The following is a 27,283-nucleotide window of genomic DNA, read 5'->3' on the forward strand; positions in this document are numbered from 1 at the left end:
CATTCCCTGCCGAGTGCAGAGCCTGATGTGGGCTTGATCTCACGACCCTGAGATCATGACCTGAGCCAAAACCAAGAGTCAGATGCTCAACCGAGCCACCCAAGTGCCCCGATTTTTTTTAAAGTTTTATTGAGATTCACAAACCATGCATTTCATCCTTTTAAAATGTACAATTCAGGGGCACCTGGGTGGCTCAGTCAGTTAAACACCTGCTTTTGACTCAGGTCACCATCCCAGGATCCTGGGATAGAGCACCACATCAGGTTCCCTGCTCAGTGGGGAGGCTGCTTCTCCCTCTGCCTCTCCCCCTGCTTGTGCTTTCTCTCTCAAATAAATAAATAAAATCTTTAAAAAAAAAAGTGTACAATTCAGTGGATTTTAGTATATGCACAGAGTTGTGCAACTATAACCATAATTTTATTTTATTATGTTAATCACCATACATTACATCGTTAGTTTTTGTTGTAATGTTCCATGATTCATTGTTTGCGTGTAACACCCAGTGCTCCATTCAATATGTGCCCTCTTTAATATACCTACAATTTTAGAACATTTTTCTTTATTCCCAGAAGAACCACCCCCACCCATAGCTATCACCCTCATCCCCCTAGGCAACCAAAAATCTACTTTGTCTCTGTAGATTTAGCTATTTTGCATATTTCATATAAATGGAATCATACAATATATGACCTTTTGTGTCTGGCTTCTTTCCTTAGCATAATACTTTCAGGGTTCATCCATGTTGTAGCATGTGTCAGTAATTCATTTCTCTTATTACCAAATAAGGTTCCATTATAATGGTTATATTCTGTTTACTTATCCATTCATCAGTTGATGGATATTTGGATTGTTTCCAGTTTTTGGCTGTTAAAAATAATGCTGCTGTGAACATTCACATACAGGTTTTTATGTGGACATATGTTTTCATTTCTTCGGGGTAACCATTTGAGGAATCACCAGACCGTTTCCACAGTGGCTGCACCACTTACATTTCTACCAGCAGAATATAAGGGCTCTAATTCCTTATATCCTTGTCAACACTTGTCTGTCCTTTTAATTACAAGCCTTCCTAGTAGGTGCAGAGTAGTATCCCATTGTGGTTTTGATTTGCATTTCCCTGATGGCTAATAATGTGGAACATATTTTCCTGTGCTTGTTAGACATTTATATACCTTTTTTGGAGAAATGTCTGTTCATGTTACCTTGCCCATTTTTAAAATTGGGTTATTTGGGCCTGTGTGTTTTTATTTTTTTAAAATTCAGTTGTAATTAGCTTTGGTTTTTAAAACAATAATATCAGTTTTTCTTTTTTTTTTTTTTTAAAGATTTTATTTGAGAGAGAGAGAGCATACAAGCAGGGGGAGCTGCAGAGGTGGGGGGAGAAGCAGGCTCCCCACAGAGCAGGGAGCCTGACGCGGGGCTTGATCCCAGGACCAGAGATCTTGACCTGAGCCAAAAGGCAAATGCTTAACCAGCTGAGCCACCCAGGCGCCCCTCAGTTTTTCCTTCCTAAAAAGAACTTGTTTTATTTCCGTGTGAAGGACCTGGAGTTGACTCCCTCTTCCTAGATTGGCTGTGAGGTCCTCACAGCCTTCCTACTTTATTAGCCACTCTAAGCTGTGACTGGTGCCTGGGATATCCAGAGATGTGGAAATGTTTTCAGTGTACAAGCTTCTGGGGTTGTTGTTTTTCAGGTATGTTAAACCATTATTCTGAGATCCGACATTCCTGGCCGTATTTGAAAGAATAACATAAACCCTGCACTGATGGTTTTATAATCAAGAAGAGAATCTGCTGGTTTAGCAGTTCAGTTAGCAAACATTTGAGGATTACTTCTGAGGCTGCCTTGGGTCCCTGCTCTCAGGTATCTCCTGGACTAATTGGGGAAGACAGGTGATCAAAATGCAACTATCAGAACACCGGAAGGAGCCCACCAGAATAGCAAGGTTCCTTGCCACCACTTCCCTTCTCTTAGATGAAACCAGGCTTCTTCCTTATATGAAAACATCATCAAGGTCCTGGGGTGGCTCAGTCGGTTAAGTGTCCGACTCTTGGTTTCTGCTCAGGTCATGATCTCAGAGTCATGGGATTGAGCCCTACAAAGGGCTCCCTGCTCAGAGGGGATTCTCCCCTCTGCCCCCTCCCCCACTCATGCCCTCTCTTTCCCTTTCCAAAATAAATAAGTAAATTTAAAAAAAAAAAAAAAAAGGAAGAAATATCATTGTTGATCTTACGGCTTCCCAGAGTGGGTGCTGCCACCATGTCCTCATGGTTCCCTACAGCCTTGCCAGCACTGCTTTTCTGCTTTTCAACCAGGGGAGCTGATCAGTGCTCTCAGGAATGCATGGTAGCTTTGTTTTTTATTAAAAAATATGTTGGTGGGGGCGCCTAGGTGGCTCAGTCGTTAAGTGTCTGCCTTCAGCTCAGGTCATGATCCCAGGATCCTGGGATCGAGCCCCGCATCGGGCTCCCTGCTTTGCAGGAAGCCTGCTTCTCCCTCTCCCACTCCCTCCGCTTGTGTTCCCTCTCTCGCTGTGTCTCTCTCTCTCAAATAAATAAATAAAATCTTTAAAAAAAAAAAAAAAGTATGTTGGGTCTTTACCGCTCCCATGGACACTCATGATTCTATTGATTTCATCTTTACAAATGAAATGGAGTTCAGGGCGCCTGGGTGGCTCAGTCGTTAAGCATCTGCCTTCAGCTCAGGTCATGATCCCAGGTCCTGGGATCGAGCCCCGCATCTCCCTCTCCCACTCCCCCTGCTTGTGTTCCCTCTCTCGCTCTCTCTCTCTGCCAAATAAATAGGATCTTAAAAAAAAAAAAGAAAAGAAATGGAGTTCAGCCCTGTAGTCGGGTGGTAGTAAAGAAATTATGGTACATCCAGACCATTATGAACATTGAGGACATAAGTGTGCATGGGTGATGAGGGTAATGTCAGCAGCAAACCGCAAGGTGATAAAAATAAAGGTGGTTATGGCACCATGCGCACAAATCCCCGGTGTGTGAGAGAGTGCGCGCTGATGTGTTCACCTAGAAGGGAAGGGGCAGGAGTGCCATCTGCCAGGGTGCTGGCCTCAGTTCTCTGTCAGGGAGGAGAGATGAGGGTAGCGTGTTTTCCCACGTTTTCTACAACAAACACAGATTTCTGTCTGTGATAGCACCGAATGTCATTTTAGCAACTCTAGAGGCCGGATTATAGAAAGCGACGTGTGTGCTTCTTGGTTTGCTTGCCCTCTACCTGAGGGACCCTCTTCAGCCTTGAGCTCCTCTCCTCTCCCTCCTGGGAGAAGTTAGCCACCTCTGGCCAAGCTCCCTCAGCCTTCACTGAAGCAGAAATGTAATTGTTTGAACAAAGTTTTATTGCCTCGATATTCTGTTACTTAATGGATACAGAGCGTTTGAAGGCAAAGAAAGTCTTGAAATTAGAGAGAGGGGGCTGTACAACATTATGAATTCACTAAATACCACTGAATCATACGTGCCAAAAAAGTTAATTGTATGTTATGTGAATTTTGCCTCAATTAAAAAACTTTTTTGGTGGTGCCTGGGTGGCTCAGTCGTTATAAGTGTCTGCCTTCAGCTCAGGTCATGATCCCAGGGTCCTGGGATCGAGCCCCGCATCGGGCTCCCTGCTCAGTGGGAAGCCTGCTTCTCCCTCTCCCACTCCCCCTGCTTGTGTTCCCTTTCTCGCTGTGTTTCTCTGTCAAATAAATAAAATCTTTAAAAAAATTTTTTTAAGTATTAATAAATGTAAAAAAAAACTCCACCCCCCCCCCCCCCCCCGGAACAAAACCTAAAAACTTGCCAAAGCTAGTAGGATGTTTGGATATCTGTGATACAGTCCCTCGCTCCTTCCTTTTTTCTTCCGTTGCCCTCTGGTGATTGGTGTACTGTTCTTGATTAAAAGCATTTGGCACTGTCCCAGGCACAGCATAAAAGCTCCTTCAGTGCTAGGTTATTTTTTCTGTCAAGGAAGAAGGAAGATTTCTCTCAACTCCACCCTGGCCTCCGGCAGCACATTTGAGGCTTTGGTTTCCTTCTTTCACCTTTTTGTTGGTACATTTGTAGTTCCAGTCTCTCACCTTCGTTTCTGGGTCCTTACTCACCTTACAGCCCATTTCACTGGCAATCCTCACCTGCCAGACCCGTTCCTTCTTTCTGCATCATCTCTCTGGACGGAGGTGGAGCCAAGTCCTGCTGATTCTCCTGCAGCTTCTCCCTTCTGCCTTTCTGTAGCTGTAATGGTTGAAGCCAAATGAGGGGAGCCATACATAAAACATAAGTTTGTCGCCAACCTCAGATTACACTGGGGATGTTTTGGGGGAAGAGCATCCCTCCATGTTGGTGGGAACTGCTGAGCTCCTGTCCAAGCCAGGCACAGGCTTGTGGACAAAAGCCACAGGGGCACTGCCCTCCATGGTCCTCCTTTAACATGGAGTATGGCTCTACCCGCAAGGTACTGTGGCCTAACAGAAGTGGGAAACATCTGGATTGCAGAGTTGAAGACAATGTATAGCGACATGAACAGAAGTACAAAAAGTATAGACAGTATGACTCCAGTTTTATAACTACTTGTAAGTAATATGTACAGATGTCCAGAATAAAATGCCTTTGTTTACACTATATATGCATAGAGAACATACTAGGGCCATGCAGCAGGGGACTAACAGCTGTTTTCCTGGGGGATGGAATATTTCATACACTTTTTTGGGTACAAATGTTAGCTCCTTCCATTCTTGGGGGGAAAGTGGATTGTGTTGTGAGAGGTACATATGAATTCAGAGGAGAAGAAGTTCCTTATTGAATTCAGTTCATGGAGATTATGATTTTTATTTTTATTTTTTTAAAGATTTTTATTTATTTATTTGACAGAGACACGGTGAGAGAGGGAACACAAGCAGGAGGAGTGGGAGAGGGAGAAGCAGGCTTTCTGCGGAGCAGGGAGCCTGATGTGGGGCTCGATCCCAGGACCCTGGGATTATGACCTGAGCTGAAGGCAGATGCTTAACGACTGAGCCACCCAGGCACCCCGAGATTGTGATTTTTAAATTCAGATATAATTCAGAGGGTAGTTTGGTCATGAGAGACTGGAAAACCAATTCCAAAAATACTTACTCGCACTAATACTTTTAATATGATGGAATTCTGTAACATTGGGTATTCGTTGACAAAGACCTATACTGTGAAGAGCCCTATAAACCAAATTGCTGGAAATAGTACAAATGACTCCTCTTCAGAAAGCAACATTGCTTTCTGCAATGATGAGCCACTGATTGAGCAGATTTTGTGATTCAGGCAACCAGAAAGCGCATTTTCAGAATAGATACAAAAGAATAAATACTTGACAATTTACAAAGGGTAAGAAGACATTGTCTGTGTTCAGAAGATCCATGAGCTTGTCTCAGCTTTTGACAAGATTCTAGAGTGGACCCGAAGACTTGAGAGCATAGAAAGCTCCCCTTTAACAAAACAGCTCAACTCTGGGGCACAGGCAGCCAGCAGGGCAGGTCTGGGCTTGGCATACTAGTAATGAATCTCAGGCTTTGTTAACTGGGTGAAGCATAGGGAAAAGATGCTGCTGAAGGGTCGTCACCAAAGTGGACAGAAGTGGATGCAATGCCCAGGGCCTTTAGTCTGTCTGACACTTGAAGAAGGGACAGCGTCCTCATTAGATCTAAACCAGGACCTCCTGTTCACAAGTCAGCCATGAGTCCTGCATGTGGTGTCAGACAGCTGTGCACACACTATGGGGACATGCCATGTGGCAGCAGTCCACGTCAGGGAGTGGGAGGATTGGCCTGACTTCCTCTCGCTGCCAGAGAGCTGTGTGGTGTCCTCACTGCATCACAGAGAAAGCAGGCACAGCGGTGACACAAACTGTTACTTCTGTGGATAATTGAAGGAGTCGGTCTTCATTCATGGAAGGGAAGACATGAAATGCAGTGGAGTTTTGGGATTCCTTTTTTTTTTTTTTTAAAGATTTTGTTTATTTATTTGAGAGAGAGAATGAGATAGCATGAGAGGGGGGAGGGTCAGAGGGAGAAGCAGACTCCCCGCCGAGCAGGGAGCCCGATGTGGGACTCCATCCCAGGACTCCAGGATCACGACCTGAGCCGAAGGCAGTCGCTTAACCAACTGAGCCACCCAGGCGCCCCGAGTTTTGGGATTCTTAAAGGGCTGCCCTGGGAAGGAAAGATTATGTTTGGCCACAGGGTTAGGAGTAGGACACGTGGGTAAATGGCCCCGGGTGGTTTGGTGCCATGTGTGGAGGAGTTTCCTCTTGGTCTTAGTTGCTGAAGAACGACTTTGTGCCTTGCAAAGCTGGGGTCAAGAACTATGAAGGATCTGAAGTTTTTACCCTACTTGCAAGCTAACAAGGTAGCCTGCCGCAGCTTATTGGATGTCGGCAGGAGACACAAGACTTCTTGTACAGAGACAGAGACAGTGACTCACGGCACAGCAAGCCGCGTGAACAACGGCACATTCTCGTCAGTGCCCCTGGCCCGCAGGCCCCACGGAGGTGACGAGGATGGGACCAGATGGATTCCTGCATGTGCAGTGAGCTGTGTTACAGGAGAGGAAGACTAGTTTAGGTTCTTCGGCTGATTGCTCAACTTCCATCTCACTTGTCTCGTTTCCAGATGTGGGTGATGACAGCATCTGCTTGAGGTTGCCATCGGGGGCGGGGGGTGAACTGGAGATAAGACAGAAAAGCAGCTAGCATGTAATAAGTCCTTGGGAAAGAGTGGTCGAATCTTCTTTACATGCATGTGTATCATGACTAGAAGAAAATGCAGAAAAGTGGATTGTTAGCACAAAAGTTACTTTTCTTTTTCCTTTTCTCCTCAACTGTACTGTTTATAAAATAAACAATAAACACTTTAAAAGCAGTCAGTTATATAAAGGGAGAGTGGATACATGTTTGGCTAATCACCTGTAGCGTCTTCAGGAGAGAAATAAAATTTCAAGGCTGTGCACTAATTGAGAGCATGTAAAATTATCAGAAGAAATTAATTTTACGTATAAAAACATTCCTTGACACAGTAATATGAGCTAAAGGGAATGCAAGGCATCCATATAGGCAGGAATAACAGAAAAAACATTGATCAGGGTCATGCGTAAAGATAAAAATGCTAGAATCTTTGGTTAATTTGATAATGGAATGGTGTTACAGCTTGATCTTGGTGTGAGGCAAATTCCTGGTTAGTTGTATAATACTTTTCTACAACACAAACATGTTTTCTCATTAAGGTCCCTTAGAGTTTCTGAGCTACCTTCCACAGAATAAGTTTAGCTCTGAAATGTCAAAAATTCACAAGTGCTTTAGGCCTTTATCAAGAAGGTGTATCCTGGGCGCCTGGGTGGCTCAGTTGGTTAAGCGACTGCCTTCAGCTCAGGTCATGATCCTGGAGTCCCGGGATCGAGTCCCACATCGGGCTCCCTGCTCGGCAGGGAGTCTGCTTCTCCCTCTGACCCTCTTCCCTCTTGTGCTCTCTATCTCTCATTCTCTCTCTCTCAAATAAATAAATAAAATCTTTAAAAAAAGAAGGTATATCCTGAGTTTTAATTTTTGCACAACTTCTTCAGCAAAAATCACTGGGACAGGTGGACAGTCTGTGTGATTGGCACACACCCGAGCCACTCCTTTGGTCATCCCCAGAGCCCCAGACAAGGACAGAGGCCCAGAGAAGTTAAGGTGAGCTTAGCCATATTACCTAGGTAGTGGTGAGAGGCTCAGCCTAGTCGTGCTTCTAGTAGCAACAGAGCTGCTTTTCTTGAGCTTTTTGCCCAGGTGCCAAGCACGTTGGACTCTATGAGGTCAGACCTCCTCATCAGTGCAGACTGAAGTTACACTCCCATTTCACAGCTGTTCGGGAAGGTCCCCGGCTTGCCCAGTGAGCAGGAGGTAGAGCCGAGGTTAGCACTGCTAACTGGAACCGGCTCATTCTTGTCTCCCAGCTCCTAGCGCAGGGCCCAGTCTCAGGTAAGGCACAGGGGTGGTTGATCAGTCTGGGGCAATGAATGAATAAATCTGGCAGATATGACCAGCCAAACAAAAGTACAGGGAAGCTCTTTTTACATGGCTCAAGCAGTATAAGTGAACGTGATTTTTACTTAGAAAATTTAAATCTCTTAAAAACCAGAAGCAAAAACAAAACCCCTAAAAACCAAAAATCAAAACCAAAAGCAATCTTCTCTGAGTTCCCCCATTTGTAATTTGTACAAATTTGTACATTTGTAACAGTGAGTCGAGCTGTCCTTGGTAGTGAGTGACTCCAGGTGGGCATACAGGACAAGGCCTGGGAGGGGTCTGCTGCCACTTTAACTTCTGGACAGTGTTTTAGAGAATTCTGTGTTCCTAAAGAAGGGATTAAGGATGGTTTTGTTGGGATAAAAATGACCTCGTAACCTTTCCCAGGTGTGTGCAGGGCTGTCTCCCCACATAGGCACCCGGCCTGGACTGTTCGCTAACATCTCCACCTTCTTCCAGACCCTGAGTCTCCCAGCTTCCTCACAAGCTTCCCCATAGATTAATCTTCTGACAGGATATCCCACTGCTCAGAGGGGAGTTCAGAGCCCTAAATGCGGCCCCAGCCTTTCCTTAGGAAGACCCCATATAGCCCCTCAGCCACACTGGCTGCTCCCAGCCTCTTGTCTTGCCCCAGATTGCCCCTTCCAAGCCCCACCATCCTAGTCTTCAGTCTTCTCTGCCTGGAAGACCTTTCTTACCCTTCAGCCTTCCCTAATTTTACCTGTCCTCAAAGCCCCTGCACCATGCCTCCCTTCTTTGGACATGTCTGCATGCCAACCTTGTTTCCCAGCAGAGGAGCTGTGTTTGCTGGAGGATACCCAGGTGGTCTGGGGCTTGAAGAGGAGGGGCTGTGTTGTGGAGGCTGCGAACAGCATTCCTGGGCACTCTTAGAAGCTTAGCTTTCTTTGGGTTGGGTGTGATATGGCAGGAGAGCCAGAGTACTAGGGTTTACTCAACTTCCCAAAGGTAGACGGAGGGTGAGGAGAGGCTGGGGCTCTTTTTCTGGGGCTCATCGTCTCTCAGAGGCTCCTGGGCCCATCAGGGTATCCAGCCCCTGAGGTCTAGATCTTCGAGCCATCCTAGGGACAAGGAGGTGGGACATGGTTCTGGCCCTGACTGGCTACCAGCTAGGGGCAAGCTCAGCTCTCCAGAGTCTAGCCATCCAGCTGGATGATGATGAGAAGACCAAGCTAGCCAGAATTTGGAGCCCTGGCCACCTGTTTGGCCTATCAGCACTCAGTGTGGTCTTGGTTGGGTTGTTATTTACCCCTGGTGTGACTCTTCATATTTTCTTTTTCTTTCTTTCTTTTTTTTTAGTCTTTTTAGATTCATTTATTATTTTTTTAAGATTTATTCATTTATTTTAGGGATGTGGAGGGGAGAGAAAATCTCCAGCAGACTCTGTGCTGATTGTGGAGCCTGACAGGGAACTCAGTCTTAAAACTCTGAGAGCATGACCTGAGCTAAAACCAAGAGTTGGACGCTTAACCAGCTGCACCACCCAGGCGCCCCCAACTCTTAAAAGATGAGATATTTGCAAAAGACCTATCTGATAAAGGGCTGTTATCTAAAAATATACAAAAAATTCTTACTTGACTTTTATTTTTTATTGTTTGCTTTTAAAGATCTTATTTATTTATTTGACAGAGAGAGACAGCGAGAGAGGGAACACAAGCAGGGGGAGTGGGAGAGGGAGAAGCAGGCTTCCTGCTGAGCAGGGAGCCCTATGCGGGGCTCCATCCCAGGACCCTGGGATCATGACCTGAGCCGAAGGCAGACGCTTAACGACTGAGACACCCAAGGTGCCCCATATTTTTATTTTATTTTATTTTTTTATAAAGATTTTTATTTATTTATTGAGAGAATGGTAGAGAGCATGAGAGGGAAGAAGGTCAGAGGGAGAGGCAGACTCCCTGCTGAGCAGGGAGCCTGATGCGGGACTCGATCCCGGGACTCCAGGATCATGACCTGAGCCGAAGGCAGTCGCTTAACCATCTGAGCCACCCAGGCACCCTATTTTTATTTTATTTTTAAAGATTTTATTTATTTGAGAGAGTGAGCGAGAGAGCACAAGCTGGAGGAGAGTCAGAGGGAGAGGAAGAAGCAGGGGTAGAGGCAGGAGCAAACTCTCCGCTGAGCAGGGAGCCTGATGGGGGACTCATCCAAGGACCCTGGGATCATAGCCTGAGCTGAAGGCAGATGCTTAACCTACTGAACCACCCAGGTGCCCCAAGGGTCTGTTTTAAAATGGGCAAAAAAGGGGTGCCTGGGTGGTCCAGTCAGTTAAGCGACTGCCTTCGGCTCAGGTCATAATCCCAGGGTTCTGGGATCAAGTCCCGTATCAGGCTCCCTGCTCAGTTGGGAGTCTACCTCTCCCTCTGCCCTTCCCCCTGCTCATGTTTTCTCTCTCTCTCTCTTAAATAAATAAAATCTTCAAAAAATTTAATAAAATGGGCAAAAAATCTGAACAGATATCTCACCAAGGAAGATAAATATATAGATGGCAAATAAACATATGAAATAGTCAGCATCATATTGTTATTAGGGAATTGCAAATTAAAATAACAAGATACCACTACAAACCTATTAGAATGACAGCAATCTAAAACACTAACACTAGGGCTCCTGGGTGGCTCAGTCGGTTAAGCGGTTAAGCGTCTGCTGCCATCTGCCTTCGGCTCAGGTCATGATCCTGGAGTCCTGGGATGAGCCCCATGTCAGGCTCCCTGCTCAGTGGGGAGTCTGCTACCCCTCTCCCTCTGCCTCTCCTTCTGCCCCTTTCCCTGCTCATCCTTTCTCTCTCTTTCTCTCCTTCTCTCTTTCTCATAAATGAAATCTTTAAAAAAATAAAACATACCAACAAATGCTGGGGAGGATGTCTCTCGGTGAGGAACTCTCATTCGATGGTGGTGGAAATGTAAAATAGTGCAGCCACTTTGGAAGGCAGTTGGTGATTTTTTTTTTTTTTTTTTAACAAAACTAAACATACCCTTGGGAGGCCTGGTTGGCTCAGTCAGTTAAGCCTCTGCCTTCGGCTCAGGTCATGACCCCTAGGTCCTGGGATCAAACCCCACATTGGGCTCCTTGAGCAGGGAGCCTGCGTCTCTCTCTGCTGCTTCCCCTGCTTGTGCTCTCTCTCTCTGACAACTAAATAAATAAAATCTTTAAAAATAAATAAAATAAATGTCTTAAAAAAACAAACAAACAAACAACTAAACATACTCTTAATCTACAATCCAGGAATCTTGCTGCTTGGTATTTCCCCAGAGGAGTTGGGAAGGTGTATCCACACAAAAACCTGCACACAGATGTGTAAGTCAGCTTTATTCATAGTTGCCAAACTTGGAAGCAACCAAGATGTCCTTCAGTGGGTGAATGGATAAAATAAGTGGTGCTAAATCCAGACAATGAAATATTCAGTGCTAAGAAGAAATGAGCTATTGTGCCATGAAAAAAACATGGCAGAACCTTAAATGCATATTACGAAGTGAAAGAAGCCATCTGTAAAGGCTATATATACTGTCAGATTCTAACTCTAATGTATGATACCATACCAAAACCATAAAATGAATACCAAGAGTGAACCCTAACGTAACTGGACTGTGGGTGATAATGAGATGTCAGTGTAGGTTCATTGATTGTAACAAACAGCCACTGTATGAGGGATGTTGATAGTGGGGGAGGCTGTGTGTGTGGAGGAACAGACATACAGGAACCCAGCTCAGCTTTCCTCTGCTATCCAAAAGTAGAGCATTCTGGGGCGCCTGGCTGGGTCAGTCAGTGGAGCCTGCGACTCCTGATCTCAGGGCTGTCAGTTTGAGCCCCAGATTGGGTGAAGGGATTACATAAGAATAAAATCTTAAAAACCACACAAAGTAGAGCGTTCCTAGGAAACCTTGTGTAAGCCAAAATGGTGTAAAGCAAAGAAACAGTTGGTTACCATTAATTTACATGGAAAAAAGGTTTAGTGTTCCCAGACCCCAAAAATAACCTTTCTTAGGCTTGTCTGATACTTTAGGACACATCTTGCTAACAGATAACACAAAATAAATCAGATAAAGAACAGGTGCTCACAGACACAGTTCAGAGCTTGTCACCAAGACACCGAGTGTAGTTCCTGGGGAAGGCGCTGGGCGGCGCCACCACTCTGGCTGCTCCTGGTGCGCGTGCTGCCTCTCTAAAGGATTGCAGCAAAACAAACACGTGTGCTGAAAAAACAGCACTTTGTTTTCACTTTTTGCATTTTTTGGTAAAAGTGAAAATCCTCTTCAGATTTCTTTCTGTTGGCTAGCAAAACAGGTACTAATGTAGGCCTTTCGTGAAAGTAAAGTGGCGTCACTCAAACTTTTGGAAAGTGAGGGATACCTGGACTTCCCTCTTGGTGTTGCTGTAAACCTAAAACTACTCAAAGTCTATTAAGGATACAAAGATAGGGGCGCCTGGGTGGCTCAGTCGTTAAGCGTCTGCCTTCGGCTCAGGTCGGTCCCAGGGTCGTGGGATCGAGCCCCGCATTGGGCTCCCTGCTCCGCGGGGGGCCTCCTCCTCCCTCTCCCTCTCCCACTCCCCCTGCTTGTGTTCCCTCTCTCACTCTGTCTCTGTCAAATAAATAAATAAAATCTTAAAAAAAAGAATACAAAGATAAAGTGACCACACCATCAATCTCAGAGCTTTCTGGAACTTAGCAGACATCTTGCTCTAGAAATACTGATCGAGGGCGCCTGGGTGGCTCAGTCTGTTAAGCGGCTGCCTCCGGCTCAGGTCATGATCCCAGGGTCCTGGGATCGAGTCCTGCGTCGGGCTCCCTGCTCAGCATGGAATCTGCTTCTCCCTCTGCTCATCACCCCGCTCAGGCTCACTCGCTCTCACTTCCTCTCTCTCTCAAACAAATAAATAAAATCTTAAAAAAAAAATGAAATAGAGAAAGAAAAATAATTAAAAAAAAAAAAGAAACACTGATCGACTGTTGGTTGCCCTCAAGGTGACAAGGCTTCAGTTGGCATACTGCTTGAAATAAATTAGTTTTTCAAGTAAACAGACCGATTCTGTCTCAGCAACAGGTTTTTGAGCTGTAGCGTGTTCATTTGGTCTTTTCTCGTTCCCTGCAGGACAACCCTCCATATGATAAGGGGGCCTTCAGAATCGAAATCAACTTTCCAGCAGAGTACCCATTCAAACCACCGAAGATCACATTTAAAACAAAGATCTATCACCCGAACATCGATGAAAAGGGGCAGGTCTGTCTGCCAGTAATTAGTGCTGAAAACTGGAAGCCAGCAACCAAAACCGACCAAGGTAAAGCATGCTTCTTATGTCTTCCTCGGATGTTGCTGCCGTGGGCAGGGGCTCTTCAGTCCTTTCTAAGGCCATATCTCACAGAGTCCGGAGAAATCTTACCTGACCAACTCCAGTGCATGCAGAAGTGCTGCTGAGGTTCCACCATTCCTTGTGGGAAGGGCACATCTCAGTTAAACTGTTGACCTATGTAGGTATTGGAGGAGGCCCATCTGTGCTCCCAACCAGTGGAGACACATGTAGAGAGACCAGCCCAGCATTGGCTACCTGTGCAGTGAGGGGGGGTGGGCACTGTCCCTGCAGGTTTTCATGAGGGATCGCATGGCTGCTCTGAGTGAGAAAGGGCAAGTGGTGTTTAAGGTGACCTCACACAGGAGTTAGCACATGAACTCAGACTTGAAGGAAGAAGGGAGGTTGGAGAGGTCCTGCCAGACTAAAAGAAGGGCGTAAGGCAAAGCCATGTGGTGGGCAGCACAATGCTAGTGGCTCAGGGGGTGGTGTGGGGGGAAAGGGCATGGTCATGTGGGCTGTGTACCCTGATGAAAGCACAGAGTTGGCTTTAGTGGGCCTAGAATTCCTTGTAATTGTATGTGGCCACGTGTCCAGGTCCCTCTGTGTGAACATACATGTGCTCATTTTTCTGGGAAAGGTACTTGATTCATTATTATGGTTAGCCTTCCTCTTGTCCCATGGAAGTATCTAGATTTTGTTAGACTGTATCCAGTTTTTGTTAACTCCAGAACTTTCTTTTGAACTCCTGATCTCGTATTTTTAGTGGCTTTCTGATGTGTAGCTACCTGAACCACTGTACAGTCTTTTCAGATTAAAGGGAGTGGATGAGGCTGGAATTTGTGAGGCCACAGGTGGTTTCTCAGTGACCAGTATAGTCATTTTTCAGTGGAACCCCTGGAAGATGGAGTTGAAAATCTTGCACAGGAAGTCAAGTCTTCCTTATTTGAAATAATAGCCGTGAAAGGTGTCCATCAGGTTTCACAGCTGAGTAGTAGAAAGGAGTGGGTTTTATGTTGAATCAGAATAGAAAGATCTCCAGTGGATGTGGCATTCGGTCATGTACAAGTTGATATTTATAAAAGCTTGACGAAGTATGTTTTTAAGTGCATGTCCTTGGGTTTTTTTCCTATACAAATTCCTAGCTCCTCACATACATCAAGCATGTTGTCCCTGGCACTTGCTGCCGTGTTCCCTTGCTGCTGCTGTCTATTATTATATTACAAACCACCTCAAAACTTCATGGGTTAAAATAACAAGAATTTGGTATTTCTTATTCTGTAGGTTGGCAGGACTCAGCTGGGTGGTTCTGCAGCTGGTCATTCCAGAGGTCACTCATGGCTCAGTATCTCTATGTAATTCAGCATTCACAGCAACTTTAGGGTACATAACTACTGCAAAAAAACCTAGAATTGACTGTACATGGAATGTCCAGAATAGGCAAATCTACAGAGAGAGAACATAGAGTAGTGTTTGTTGGGGCTGGGATGAGGGGATTAGGAAGTGACTATGAGAGTGGGTATTGTTTGGGGAATGATGAAAATATTCTGGAGTGAAATGGTATCACACAGTTTTTGTGTATCTACTAAAAACAACTTAATTCTATACTTTTAAGAGTTTCTTTTTTTTTATATCTCAACTTTTTTAATATCTCAATTTTTAATCAGGAAGTAGGGAAGCATTAAAAATTGAGCAAAAATAGCAGGAGAAAAGTCAAGAAACAAAGCAAAACTATATCAGAGAGGTAGTAGAAGTTGGCGATAATAACACCAGAAAAAAACTTGAAGACAAAGTTTTGTTCAGCAGTGTATCTGGTTCTAGTAGATGTCTCAGCAACGGAGCGAGGGCTTAGTTTAGTGGTTGAATAAGATTTGCATAGAAATTAGAGTCAGTAACAAAGCAAGCATAATATGGACTCTGTATGTACCAAACAACAGCAACAAAATTATATACAGAAAAATCAAATAATTCCTAAATTGAATGTTTCAGTCCCCCGTACATTATTATCTTAAATCAAGCAGATAAAATTTAGAAAGAGGACTCAAGAAATATAATAAACAGCAGAAGACTAATTAGATTTTGTAGCACATTCTATAGAAGGCTGGTTAGGCATTGCGTACTTTCAGGGTTGGGGGAAAGTACCACTCACATTTTATTCTGAGAACGGAGCCCCTGGATCTGAAGTGGGGGGGGTTGAATCACGGATATTGTTTACATCCCCTATTACAAAGAGACAGTAAGAACAAAAATGGGGAAATTTTATAGCCTTTATTCTCTGATCCTATACATTGAGAGTAGGAGGTAAAATTTGGTAATGTTTTTAAACTCTTACATTTTGGAGGCAAAATAAAATAACTTCTGAGAAACATTTGGGTCAAGGAAGAGATTTAAAAAAAGCCAGGGCTAGACCATTTGTAAAATGTAATGAGTGCACTGTTTTATGTGTGAAAATGCTGGGAGGGGGCCACAGTTGTGGTGTGAAGAGCAGTTGTAGCTGTCAGTGTCCTCACTAGCAAAGCAAGCTAAGCTCAGCTGGATTCTATTACAGTTTAACTAAGGAGCCCGCAGTGCACCCAAAGGAGCAGAGAAAGAATGAAATACTCGTCAGAACTACTAAATAAATTGGAAAATATTTCGACTTGATCAAATAAGCAAAAGCAAATTCCCAGAAAATAATTTAATAGATATAGCATACTTGCAAAGTGATTATGTTTTGAAAAGCCAGCCTTAATAATGAACAAATGGTTCTATACTGTTACATTAGGTATTAAGATGATCGTAGTGAAAAGCAGAGAACCTGAGTACCCATCATGGAGGGTAAACAGGACACCTTGAAAACTCCTCAGTGCCCCCCCCACCGCACCCCCCCCAATGCACTCATCCAGGCAAGAGCCCTTTGAGGTTCCTGAAATGCTAATGAAGCAGCAGTTCTGCTATAGAACAGTTTCTAATCACAGCAGAAGACCGGAAGCCATCTCTTTATGCACTGAGTCACATGTGGTGCAGGTTTCCAACCTGAAGTCAAGAACAGCAGGAGGGATATGGAGCAGTCTCACAGCTGAGCACAGGGTGGGGAATCTGGGAGCTTGCTAAAATAGGGCATGGCCCTTGAGCTGGGGTAGTGTCTGAGAGAAACTGTGAAAGGTGTCCTCTGGAAGAGTGTTTGTCTCAGTGTGGTTGCTTCCCTTGGCTGGACAGGAGGGGGCCTTAGGTGCTCATTTTAATGTTTGTTGATGCATGCCATCTGTTTATGGCAAGTCAGAGTGATTTTCCATTGGAGTTACATTTACTTTTTCTTTGAAAAAAATTTATATTTTAAAAAAGGTGATTTAGAGAAATATATTAGGTAACTAATCATTTAGGCTATATGTGGATATATGGCAAACAGTGGAACACCAGTGGTGGGAATTGGGGAAACAGGAACAAACAAAATAGCTTTATTATCATTTGTGCTGTCACACAAGAATCAAATGTGAAAGGGATAAATCTTAAATAAACAGACAAAAATATACTTCCAGTGCCTGCTTCCTCTTAGAGATATTTACAGGTGGGAGGTGATAATGCCTGCCCCTGGGGGTGGTGTGGAGATTGGATTAGAAACTGCCTCAGCCTACAGAGATGCTTCCAGGCCCTTCACTCCTGATTGCTCTTCACAGTCCACCCTCCTTGTCCACCAGCCCCTCCTCCCTACTCAACCTGGACCTCCTCAGCCCTGCATGTGCCACCTCTCCTCAGCTGTGTCCACCATGGTCACAGAAACCCTCAATTGCCTCATCTCACCTGGTAGCACTGACAGGCAGAGGTGAGGGCAGGTGGGCTTTGGCTGCCTGGCCATGGGTACTTTGTGCTGTTCCTCCCACTCAGAGCAGAGCTAGGAGCTGGGTAGGCCTTTGTGACTGGCTCAGCTAGCACTAGCATTTAATCCATAACTTGTAATGCTGGGCTGAAAAACACGGTCCCCAGCAAAGGAATCCGTGGCATCGGTAATCCAGAGGAGAGATGCCTTTTTGCTAGGAATGTGGCAGTGGGAAGGAACACAGCATTCTGGGGGTGCTGGTCCTAATCAGGGCTGGGTGAGGAGAAACGTGTGTGAGAAGGTGAAGTGGCTACATGCACCACCCCACTTCTGAGGTGAGGAAGCCTGGGGTTCCTGGACCTTCCATGCTTCCCCCTCAATCTCCCTTCCCCACCTTCCTTTCCCTTGTGGCCCTTCCATCCCAGGGCTAGCCTTCCCGGACATCTAGGACTTACTGTACTTTGCGCAAGTGTTGTGGAGCCCACCCCAAGCAGTTGGTGTGATTTCTCCTTCTGGAATTGAGAGCATAACACTGGTGAGGGTTAGCTACCTTCCAGCAGTTAAGACAGGGTGTCAAGTGAACCTGTCTCAGCTAGTTGAGAAGCTCTTAGGGGTCTTCCAGAGTGGGCTCATTATGCATTTACACCACGCAGACACCAAAGTCCCCTGAACCGATTGCAGTGAGGGGACATGTCACCCAGTCCCTGCCCTGGAGAAGCTCCACCTGTGTGTGCAAGTGTGTGTATATGTATATGAGGGGTTGTCCGTGCTAGGACCGAGATCTCCAGAGTTCAGGAGGAGGAGGAGTGAGAGTGACTGGGGGTTCCCTGAGATGTCAGTTCAGGAAGGTTCCTGGAGGAGGTGGAGGTGTCACTCTGAACAGTTACCTGCTATCGTGTTAGCAGCTTGTGGCCCAGCACTTTCTCCCAACTACAGAGGAAAGGTGGGTTGCGCCCTGGTGGTTAGAATTTTGGATAAATGGGAGGCCACTTTATCTTAAAAGCACATTGATGTAAGTCAGTGTTGCAGTCAAAAGTTGCCCTTTCTGAGACTATTCTAACCAGCGGTGCCTGGTCCTTTTCTTGGCAGTAATCCAGTCCCTCATAGCACTGGTGAACGACCCCCAGCCCGAGCACCCACTTCGGGCTGACCTAGCTGAAGAATACTCTAAGGACCGTAAAAAATTCTGTAAGAATGCTGAAGAGTTTACAAAGAAATACGGGGAGAAGCGACCTGTGGACTAAACTCTGCCGCGACCGATTCCAGCGAGTGTGAGCGGAGACCCCGCAAAGCAGGACTCTGTGGAAAATTGACATGTGCGGCTGCCTGGCGTTTGCTTGTGGCAGTTACTAACTTTCTACAGTTTTCTTAATCAAAAGCGGTCTAGGTAACCTGTAAAGAAAGGATTAAAAATTTAAGATGTTCTAGTTCTGCTTTCTTTGTTTTAAAAATCACTGCTTCAATCTACTTTAAAAGAATGGTGTTTCTTTTCTTGTCCAAATTGATCCAAAACCTTCAATTTACATTTAGCCCTTAAGGTTAAGGAAAAAAAGAAAAAAAAAAAAGGTTGCAGTTCCCTTTCTTCCCCTGCCCTTGCAACTCCCACTTTCTTGCATTTGGTTTATTTTTCACTCATTCACTTTCCCCCAGACCCAGGGCTATCTCCTCCGCAAAGGAGAAGAGACTGCTCCTGGCAATTCTGGTGGCTTCTCTACTCCCATGTTGCACTGCCCTGTGTGGGAGTTGGTTCAAATTCTCCTGGCTCCAATTTATAACATCCTTTAAAAAGAATTTAAAAACAAGCAAACCACCACTCACCACCCCACCACCTCCCCCTCACCACCAAAACAAAACAAAAACCAGCCATGAAAAGGGAGGCCCAGTTCTTCTGTAAAAATCTGGCCGGTGTTACCACAATAACATTGGTTAAATGGGCAAACCCTGATGTCTGTGTGCGTGATTGAACTTCAGCCTGGCCTGGCCTGCTTGGGGAAACCCAGGTCTGTGGCAACCCCAGGGGAGGGCCTGCCGACCAGAGGATGCTGTGCACTTGTGTGAGGAATTTCTCTCCAGAGAGGCTCCTGCGGCCAAAGGTTTACGCTCCTCCCTGCAGCCACTGTAGAAGACGTGCTGGTCATTGCGGACAACGCCGAAGCCAGAACGTCCATGTGAAATTCCACGCTCACCTGTCTCTGAGCTCCATCTGAATGTGCCACGGAGCTCACTCTCCCAGCTCCTCAGTGCAGCGCAGCCCCACTGCGACCCTCCCTCGGCACAGTTTGACCCTTTGCGGGGTTGGAATTGGCGGGACTTGGCTGTAGCCAGCAACAGTCTGGGGTTGCCGGTGCCCTGCTGGCCCCTTCCTTCGGAGCAGCCGGCCAGCCCCGGAACAAGGCGGCCTTCCCTCTCCCTCTGGACTCACAGCCTTTGCAGAGTCAAGCTCCACTTGAAGCTCACTCAGTAATATCCTTTACATGTGTTTTATATTGTTTTGACTGCCTTTTTTTGTAGAAATAAAATTGACCTTAGAATTTATCATCAAATGAACTTGTAAGGATTTGAATGTTAATGTCTTTTCAAAGCAAGCGGGACTGCCCCTGAAATCGAGAATGCGGGTCACTGACACCCAGAGGAAGCCGATGGTCCAAACGCCGCATCACCAACTCCTCTTCTGCCACTGGCGGCTGCCCTTCTTGGTTCTCAGGGGGGAACTAGATTCTGTGGAGAAGATGACGTAAAGAAACTGCTTTCTGTTTTTAGCTCTCTTACTTGGGATCTTTCCGGGGCTTTACAGACCTGTAAGATGGTTTCACCTGTGCAGAGGTGGGTGTGATGGGTAGGTTAGGCAGCATAATGTTGTTTAGTTGTCCAGGTGCATGGTCCCTGCGGTGTGTCAATGAACTCAGCTTCTTTAGTCCTAGGTACGCCGGGGGCAGGTTCTGGAGACTCCCGTGTGCCCAGGAACGCAAGAGCGTCAGGCCAGTGTTTCCACATCTGTCTCTTCATTAGCAGAAAGGTGATGATGGACTTTTATTTCACTCACATGCAGATTTGTAATAAAATGCCAAATTCTGTCAGAAGCTATACAAATAAGCCACCATTTGTTCTCATTGCTTCTCTGAACCCAGAAATACTGCCATTTGTGGAGACTGTCCCATTGCTTTGTATCTTTACCAGTGTAGTTCTGCCCGCCTGTCGCCCTCTCACTTCTCTGCTCATCATGGGAGGATACCTCTGTGAAAGCCGGCAGCCCCTCAGGGACTCCCAGCCCTGGCATGGCAGCCCAGGGTTTGCCCCATCAGAGGCCTGGCCCTGGGAGAGCGAGGCAGTGGGTGGGCCCTCCTGCAGGCCTAGGCAGTTTGTCCCGTCCAGCCTGGGCAGTCCCCGGGTCAGGCTTTGAGCACGCTGGCGGGCAGCCCTGGCTGCTCCACAACCAAACAGCTGTGTCCTCTGGAGAAGGGGAGAGCTGTGGAGCGGCCACCGCTGACCCGAGCCCACTCAGGAATTCACGCCCGCCGGGTTCCTCAGAGTGCGCTGGGTCCTCCCCGTCCGCCCTGCCCCTCCCCACCACACCCATGGCGGAGAATAGGCTTTCTGAGATGCCGCGATCCCGTTCTGCTGCCCTTAATAAAAATGCTCTCCGACACTGGTTTGGTCTTGTGGGTTTCTTCCTTACTGGGAGTGGGCAGAGCCCGGGGCCTATGTTCTTGTATACGGGGGAGGGGCGGCCAGGGCACAGGCTCACTCTTCTGCCTGCTCCTCTCTCCCCATGCCCAACTTTTCCAGAAGAGAGCACAGGGGCGTGTGGCCTTCCCAGGAGGGAAGCCGAAAAGGCTGGAGATCCAGACCATCAGGGCCTGCCAAGGGGCACCTTGAGTGTCAGGGGAGGGGACAGTGGCCTCTCTCTATATGACAGGAGCAACATTTCAGTACACTTCTCAGTCCCAAGAGAGTGATACTATCAGAGGAGCAGACCGAGGCCCTGAGGAAGGGTGGCTGTCTTGTTCAACATCACCGAACTCAGGAGGGTGTGCCTGAGGGTGGGGCTAGGCCATTTCCTTGAATGATTCCAGCCAGGAACCTGGCCTCCAAGTCCCAGTGACCTCCTGTTGTAGTATTGACACAGCATGGGGCCGTGATGCTTGTTTCTTATTTCCCTGTCTGGAATTTGACACCAGCAGAGACCAGACCTGCCCTGTCAGATAGGTCTGCAGGTGTCCAGAAGGAACATTCCTAGGAAGCAAGGAACCGGTCCTTTCCCTTGATCATCAGGAGGGTACTCTGCCGTATTCTAGCACTTCATCCTCCGTGACTCTCAAGACAACCCCATGGACACCATTATCCCTATTTTTACAGCGGAAGAGACAGGTTCAGTGACAGCCAAGGAAACCAGGCCTGGGTTTTTACAGTCTAGCTCCAGAGGCTGTTACAGTCCACCCCTCAAGTTCTTTGGAGCCTGACCCTTGCCAAATCTGGAGCCCTGCAGGACCTTCTCTCAACTTTCTCAACTCAGAGCCACCATTTTCTTGCCTTCCTCACTCTTGTATTAATTGTTTAGCTCAAAATACGCATCTACTTCATCACTCCAGTGCCCACGGCAGCCTGGCTTCTGTCAGCCCCTGGCTCCCTGAGGCTTCCTCTGGCAGGGGCCCCAGGACTTCCTCATTGTGCAGTCCACAGGCTGGCGGCCTCTCAGCCCCGCTCTCTTTCTTCAGTTGGCAGCACCTCCGTGTCCCACCCTGCCAGGGCAGCCCCCTGACCCGGTCGAAGGCAAAGCCAGACCTGGTCTTGGTTCTTCCTGCCCCGTCTGCACTGGCTCTTCCTCCTCTCCCTGCGTCCCTCATGCAGCACAGGGTGATGGCACCAGCCGGAGAAGGAGCAGAGCTGAAGGTAGCCTGGCTCAGGTGGTACTTGCTAGATAGCTGTTTCCTGGATGATTGGAACATGTTCTTGCAGAAGGGCTCCTGGGGGTACCCTGCATGCCTCTCAGAGGATCAGAGCGCAAATGGCTGCCCGACAGCGGAGGCTGTAACTGAGGCCCAGAGAAAGAAGTCATTTCTTCAGAGGGCATTCTCCGAGCCGGCCTGACTTGGTTAGGAATCCCCTTTTGCCCCACACTCTGCTTTGTGTTCCTCCCCCAGTCCCCTCCCACTGCAGTCCGGATCATACCAGCTATCCCCATGTTCGTGCCAGACTGAGCTCCTTGCAGGCTGGGCTGTCCTGGCACCCAGCCCTGGACCCGCCCACAATAGACCTTCCTTCCATAACTCGTGAATGGGTGGAGAACAGTAAACCCCTTGCCTAAGCCACCCAGTGCAGGTTTGACATAGGAATACCCCCATCTCCCCAGTGGGGCTGCTAATGACCAGCTCCGCAACAGGCCCTGTACGGCCTGCAGCCTTCTTTCTGCCTTATCACTTTGCCTCCCCTTGTGAGGTGGACCTCAGTCTCCAGATTATTTGACCAGTGTGGCCATGGCCCCTCTCTTCTCTCCACTGTTACATGCTCATGGTCCCTAGGGCTGATCTGGGTCTTCAACTCTGCTCACTCCTCTCTCCCTCCCTGAGCAACGGGAGCCTGCTCCGCAGCTTCATCTTGTCTGTGCAGACCCCAAATCTCTCCTGTCCACCCACACCTCTGTCCTGAGCCTCAGAGCCACACAGCCAGCTGCCTCCTCCTCTCAGAATAGTGGAACCCCTTCCCACCCCACCAAAGGAGGTGCCTCTGCCAGCGGGCTGCCTTCAGGCCACCCCTACCAGCTCCAGCCAGCAGCCTGCAGGAGTGTGGCCAGACCCCACTGGACTGAGGCAAGGAGGTGAGGGCAAGGCACTAGGAGGGACTAAGTGATTCCAGTTTACAGCCATGGAGGAAGGGTAGGAGGAAAGGGCCTGTTGCTGAAAGAATCATGGTCAAGGGAAGGTTAGTATGAAAGATGGAGCCAGAAAAGAGTGGGCTGAAGCCACAGTCAAGGGGGTAGAGGTGTAGGATGGGGGCAGCAGGAAGGAGGAGCAAGATCCCACCCTTACCCCTTCAGAAAGCTATACATCCCTCAGGGCTGCCTAGGCCGAGAGAGCTCTTTGGGCGCCCGATTCCTTGCCTGACACACGGCATGGTGAATAAATGAGCAGGTAGCTTCAAAGCCCTGCTCTGCCACTTCTACTTCTTGGTCTGTTAAGATGGAGATACTGGTCCCTGTGCATAGGGGGTTATGTGAGATTAAATGAGACAAGAAGGATCATCATCCCATCTGCCTTTCCACACTCCAGAGTGGGGCAGGACTCTGTGCTCCCAAGAACTCCCTGCCACCTTCCCCATCTGCTCCCTGCCTCTCCTTGATCCAAGACACATAAGCCCCAGTGACAGGGCATGCACACATCACCAGGTCTGGTGAGGAGTCCTGGATCCCATTTCCACAGAAGACTGTTCCTCCTGGAAAAATTTAAATAGGCTTCCAGGACCTCCTTAGATCCGCCCCTAGGATGGCAAAGGGATGCCTGTTAAGAACAGGTGACTTTTGGGGTGCTTGGGTGGCTCAGTCAGTTAAGCTTCTGACTCTTGATCTCAGCTGAGGTCTCGATCTCACGGTTGTGAGGTCAAGCCCTGCAAAACAACAACAAAACAAGTGACTTTGTTTTCTCTTTTTATTTTTATTTGCATTTATTCTTCAGAATTTACTCCTGGGCCATAAGTTTTTGTTTCTTCAGTTTCTTCTGGGATATCTTTTTCTTCTGTGCAACCTCCTCTTCTGGTTTAGGAACAATCTGCTCTTTTTCAGTAAGGATCATCTCAATGTGGCTGGGAGAGCTCATGTATTTCTATGCCGCAACTTGGGGGCTTTGTTCACCTGGATGTGCTCAATGACCAGAGAATCAGCATCTAAACCCTTAAGTTCAGCATTACTCTCTGCATTTTTAAGCATGTGCGGTGAAAATTCAGCACTCTTCTTGGGCCACCGACCCTGTGTCCAGCCCCACTGTTTGGCCTGGGCATACCTACCAACTCCACCATTGTAGCGATGGAATGGCACACACTGCTTCTATAAAGTGACGTCTTTCAGATACTTGGTGGCTTTTTGGATATGCATACCCTTGATGGCCTGGGGAGTTTCACGTGTGTTCTTAAAGTGAACACGAAGATTTGAACCTCTTGATTTACATGATTTCATAGGGTTTTCTGGGTCAAGTGAATAGCGAACCATTTTCAGAGGTCACCTCAGGCCGCTTAGGGGAAGAGGAAGAAAAACAAGTGACTTTTTAAATAAAATTTGAGATTATGATATTACCTTCCAAAAAGTAGCTGGTGAGACATTCTTCTCCCAACCTCCCTCCCCCCAAAGTAATAAACTTAAGCATGAACAAAACTAGAACTTGGAGTATGTTTTGCATATCTATTCTGTTATAATGACCTGGTTTGGGCCCTGAAGGAGTTGCTTTTGCCCTGTCTTGTGTCTGTGAACGTTTTCACAGTTCCCAGGGCACAGTTTAAAAGCCACCCAAACTTGGGGTCCCTGGGTGGCTCAGTTGGTTTGAGCTACTGTCTTCGGCTTAGGTCATTATCTCCAGGTCCTGGGATCGAGCCCCACATGGGGCTCCTTGCTCAGCGGGGAGTTTGTTTCTCTCTCTCTCCCTCTGCCCCCCCCGATCGTTCTCTTTCTTTCTCTCTCTTTAAATAAACTATTTAAAAAAAATAAAAACCACCCAAATTTACAAGACATATATTTTATTAATACAGCGCGCTCTCTCTACCATATCTGAACAAGGAAGATGCTTTGTGGCAGGCCCCAGGCTCAGATGTCACAGGGCCTACCTGCCAGCAGCCAAGATGGGTTGCCAAAGCTCTGGCTGCCATTCTGAGCCATGAGGACCTGGACACAGAGGTGACAGGGGCCTGCCCAGGGAAGTATGTTACTGGACCCCGGCTCTCAGCTTGGTTCCAGGCTGTCCCAGGGCTTGACACTGTGCACTAAAGGACATTTATGCTTGGCTGTCTGTCAGGGGCATGGTGGGGAGGGCTCCAGGAATGTTTCCAGACTGGCTTCTCCAAGGACCCCTTCCCCAGGCCTCTTGGAGTCTAGGTTGTGGAGTGTGCAGAGCTGCACTCCCTCCTGTGCAAGTCGGGCCCGAAGTGTGGGCGCGGTGAGGACACGCAGCTCATGCAGCCGCTCCCAAGAGCAGGAAAAGGCATCGGGGCCCTCACCGCAGCCCCCGGCCGGAGGCACACTAGGGTAGCCAGGGTGTGCCATCAGCTCAGCTGTCAGGGTGTGGCCCGTGGGTATGCCTTCCAGGGCCCAAGCTAGTGCTCCTGATACGCGGTGAGCAGACATGTGCCGACCGCAGGTGCTCAGGCCCACGAAGGCATCCGTCCACCTGTGAATGTAGGGGCATCAGTGGCGAGGACCAGCAGGGCTGTGATGGGCAGGGCTGGGGTGGGGGCGACGTCAGTGGACGCCTGAGGAACGGCCATGGCTGTCAGGTGAAGGGCCAGCAGGACCCACTGGGATATGGGCGGGGATATGGGCGGGACAGGGGCGGAGGGCCTCACCGTAGGCCGTGTCGGGAGAAGGGGCCCACAGCGGCCCGGGCGTCGCGCTCCACCGCACGGGCGAAGGCTTGCGCGGGGGCCTCGAGCCACGCGCAGCGGTCCACCCCGCACTCCACCGGCAACCGTGTGAAGCGCACCCCGTTGGTCTGCAGCGTCTCTGCGAACACCTGGCACACGCCTGCGGGCGGGGAGGAGTCAGGAAGTAGCACGGCCTACTACCTGGGATAACCTCTCATCCCGGGCGCCCCGCCAGGGAACAACGACCCCCCCAACCTGGGAGCACGTGCACGTGCTGGTGCCCGTCCACGTGAGTGGGGTCCCTGCCCAGTAATTCTCGGAAGCGTATCAGCTGGGCCTCCAGCTCTTCCCGCACCTGGAGAGAGAACGACAAGGCACCTTGAATGTCGGGGAGCAGCAACCTAGGAGGACTCCCTCCAAGTGCCTCTGCGTGACTGCTCCATTATGAACCAGGAAAGCATCCATCGTGCGCCCCTGCCCCTAATGGCTTCACGGTACCCTCGGGACGAGCCTTGGGGGTCAACGCGAGCCTCTTCCTGCAGCCGCACCTCCGCACCTGGGGCAAGGCCACGTCTCCGGCCGCCACCGCCTCTCGAAATCCCATCTTGCCGAGGAAGAAGCCTTCGGGGCTGAGCAGCGACGAGGCGCCGGGGCGGGCCGGGCCCACGGGGCGGCCCTCGGACAGGTTGGCGTGGAGGCCCGTGGGGATTTGGTGCCTGCAGGCGGAGCGCGAGCGGGAGCACTGGCGGCCGGAGCGGCGGCTCCCTAAGCCCGCCCCGACCCTGTAGGGTGCAGCCACTCACCTGCGGGCCAGCTCCGCCGCGCTCTCTGCGGCTGTGCCGTTGACCAGCAGGGACACGCTGGTCACAGCCCCTGCCAGGAAGGCCTCTACGATGCCCTCATCGCGCCGCGGGCAGTAACCAAAGTCGTCGGCGGTGACCACCAGCAGCACGCGCGGTCGAGCCATGGATTACTCCGCGGGCTGCTCAGGACTCTAGAGGACTGGATCCAGGCCCCACCCCTAGACGCAGTCCGAGGCTCCGCCCCGATGCGCACGCCCCGGCGCCGCTGAGCTTGGTCTTTGTTCTCGCCACCTACCGGTCCCGGTGTGGGCCTGCAGCGATCCCCTCCCACCGCACAGTGCGCTCGCCCTAACCAAACACCATAGCTGGATATTGTAACGCGGGACTTTCAGTAACTGCAGAAACGTTATTCAGAATGAAAAATACAGGGGCGCCTGGGTGGCTCAGTCGGTTAAGCGTCTGCCTTCGGCTCAGATCATGGTCTCAGGGCCCTGGGAATCTAGCCCCGGGTGGGGTCTCTGCTCACCCTGGAGTGGGCTTTTCCCTCTCCCTCTGTCCGGCCTCCCTGCTCGTGCTCTCTCAAATAAATACAATCTTTAAAAGAAATATGAAAAATAGGGGGGGGGAACCCTGTTGGGAAAAAAAAATTATCGTACCTTTCCCTAAGTTCACCACTGTTAACTTTCTGGATAGTGTCCTTCCAGTATTTTTCTAAGCAAATAAACAAACCCGATTCCTTTTCTCCCCCACCCCAAAGTTTTTGTGTTGTTTTGAGACGATAATGATCACATC

At 48.4% G+C, this 27,283-nt stretch overlaps 2 protein-coding genes across 3 annotated transcripts in view; one reads left to right on the plus strand and one right to left on the minus strand.

Moving 5' to 3' along the window:
• The window catches only part of UBE2L3 (ubiquitin conjugating enzyme E2 L3), a 56,132-nt gene extending 36,460 nt beyond the window's left edge, over positions 1–19,672 (plus strand). The window contains exons 3-5 of one of the 2 annotated variants that reach the window (XM_088019330.1): positions 11,273–11,344; positions 13,138–13,324; positions 18,219–19,672. In XM_088019330.1, coding sequence (XP_087875456.1) covers positions 11,273–11,344; positions 13,138–13,324; positions 18,219–18,373 — 414 coding nt within the window. In that variant the 3' untranslated portion in view covers positions 18,374–19,672. The remainder of the gene's footprint in view (positions 1–11,272; positions 11,345–13,137; positions 13,325–18,218) is intronic. The other variant, XM_028094938.2, reaches the window with a different exon arrangement.
• A 5,195-nt stretch (positions 19,673–24,867) lies between these two features.
• YDJC (YdjC chitooligosaccharide deacetylase homolog) lies at positions 24,868–26,670 on the minus strand. The gene is made up of 5 exons (XM_028094947.2): positions 26,492–26,670; positions 26,245–26,404; positions 25,944–26,043; positions 25,671–25,848; positions 24,868–25,495 (listed from the first exon to the last, which is right to left on the minus strand). Exons 1-5 carry the CDS (start codon positions 26,653–26,655, stop codon positions 25,120–25,122), a joined length of 978 nt encoding a protein of 325 aa, XP_027950748.1. The 5' UTR covers positions 26,656–26,670; the 3' UTR covers positions 24,868–25,119.
• Between the last annotated feature and the right edge of the window lie 613 nt (positions 26,671–27,283).

This window comes from Eumetopias jubatus, unplaced genomic scaffold (genome assembly GCF_037043125.1).
Source record: "Eumetopias jubatus isolate StellerSeaLion01/CBP00866 unplaced genomic scaffold, mEumJub1_p1.0 scaffold_16, whole genome shotgun sequence".
Lineage (NCBI taxonomy): Eukaryota > Metazoa > Chordata > Mammalia > Carnivora > Otariidae > Eumetopias > Eumetopias jubatus.

Excerpts from the sequence above, each read along its gene's own strand:
- YDJC (XM_028094947.2), bottom strand. The coding sequence starts at position 26,655 with ATGGCTCGACCGCGCGTGCTGCTGGTGGTCACCGCCGACGACTTTGGT. Across the intron at positions 26,044-26,244 it reads GAGACGTGGCCTTGCCCCAG|GTGCGGGAAGAGCTGGAGGC; the intron begins GTGCGGAGGTGC and ends TTCTCTCTCCAG. Across the intron at positions 25,496-25,670 it reads TTCTCCCGACACGGCCTACG|GTGGACGGATGCCTTCGTGG; the intron begins GTGAGGCCCTCC and ends CTACATTCACAG.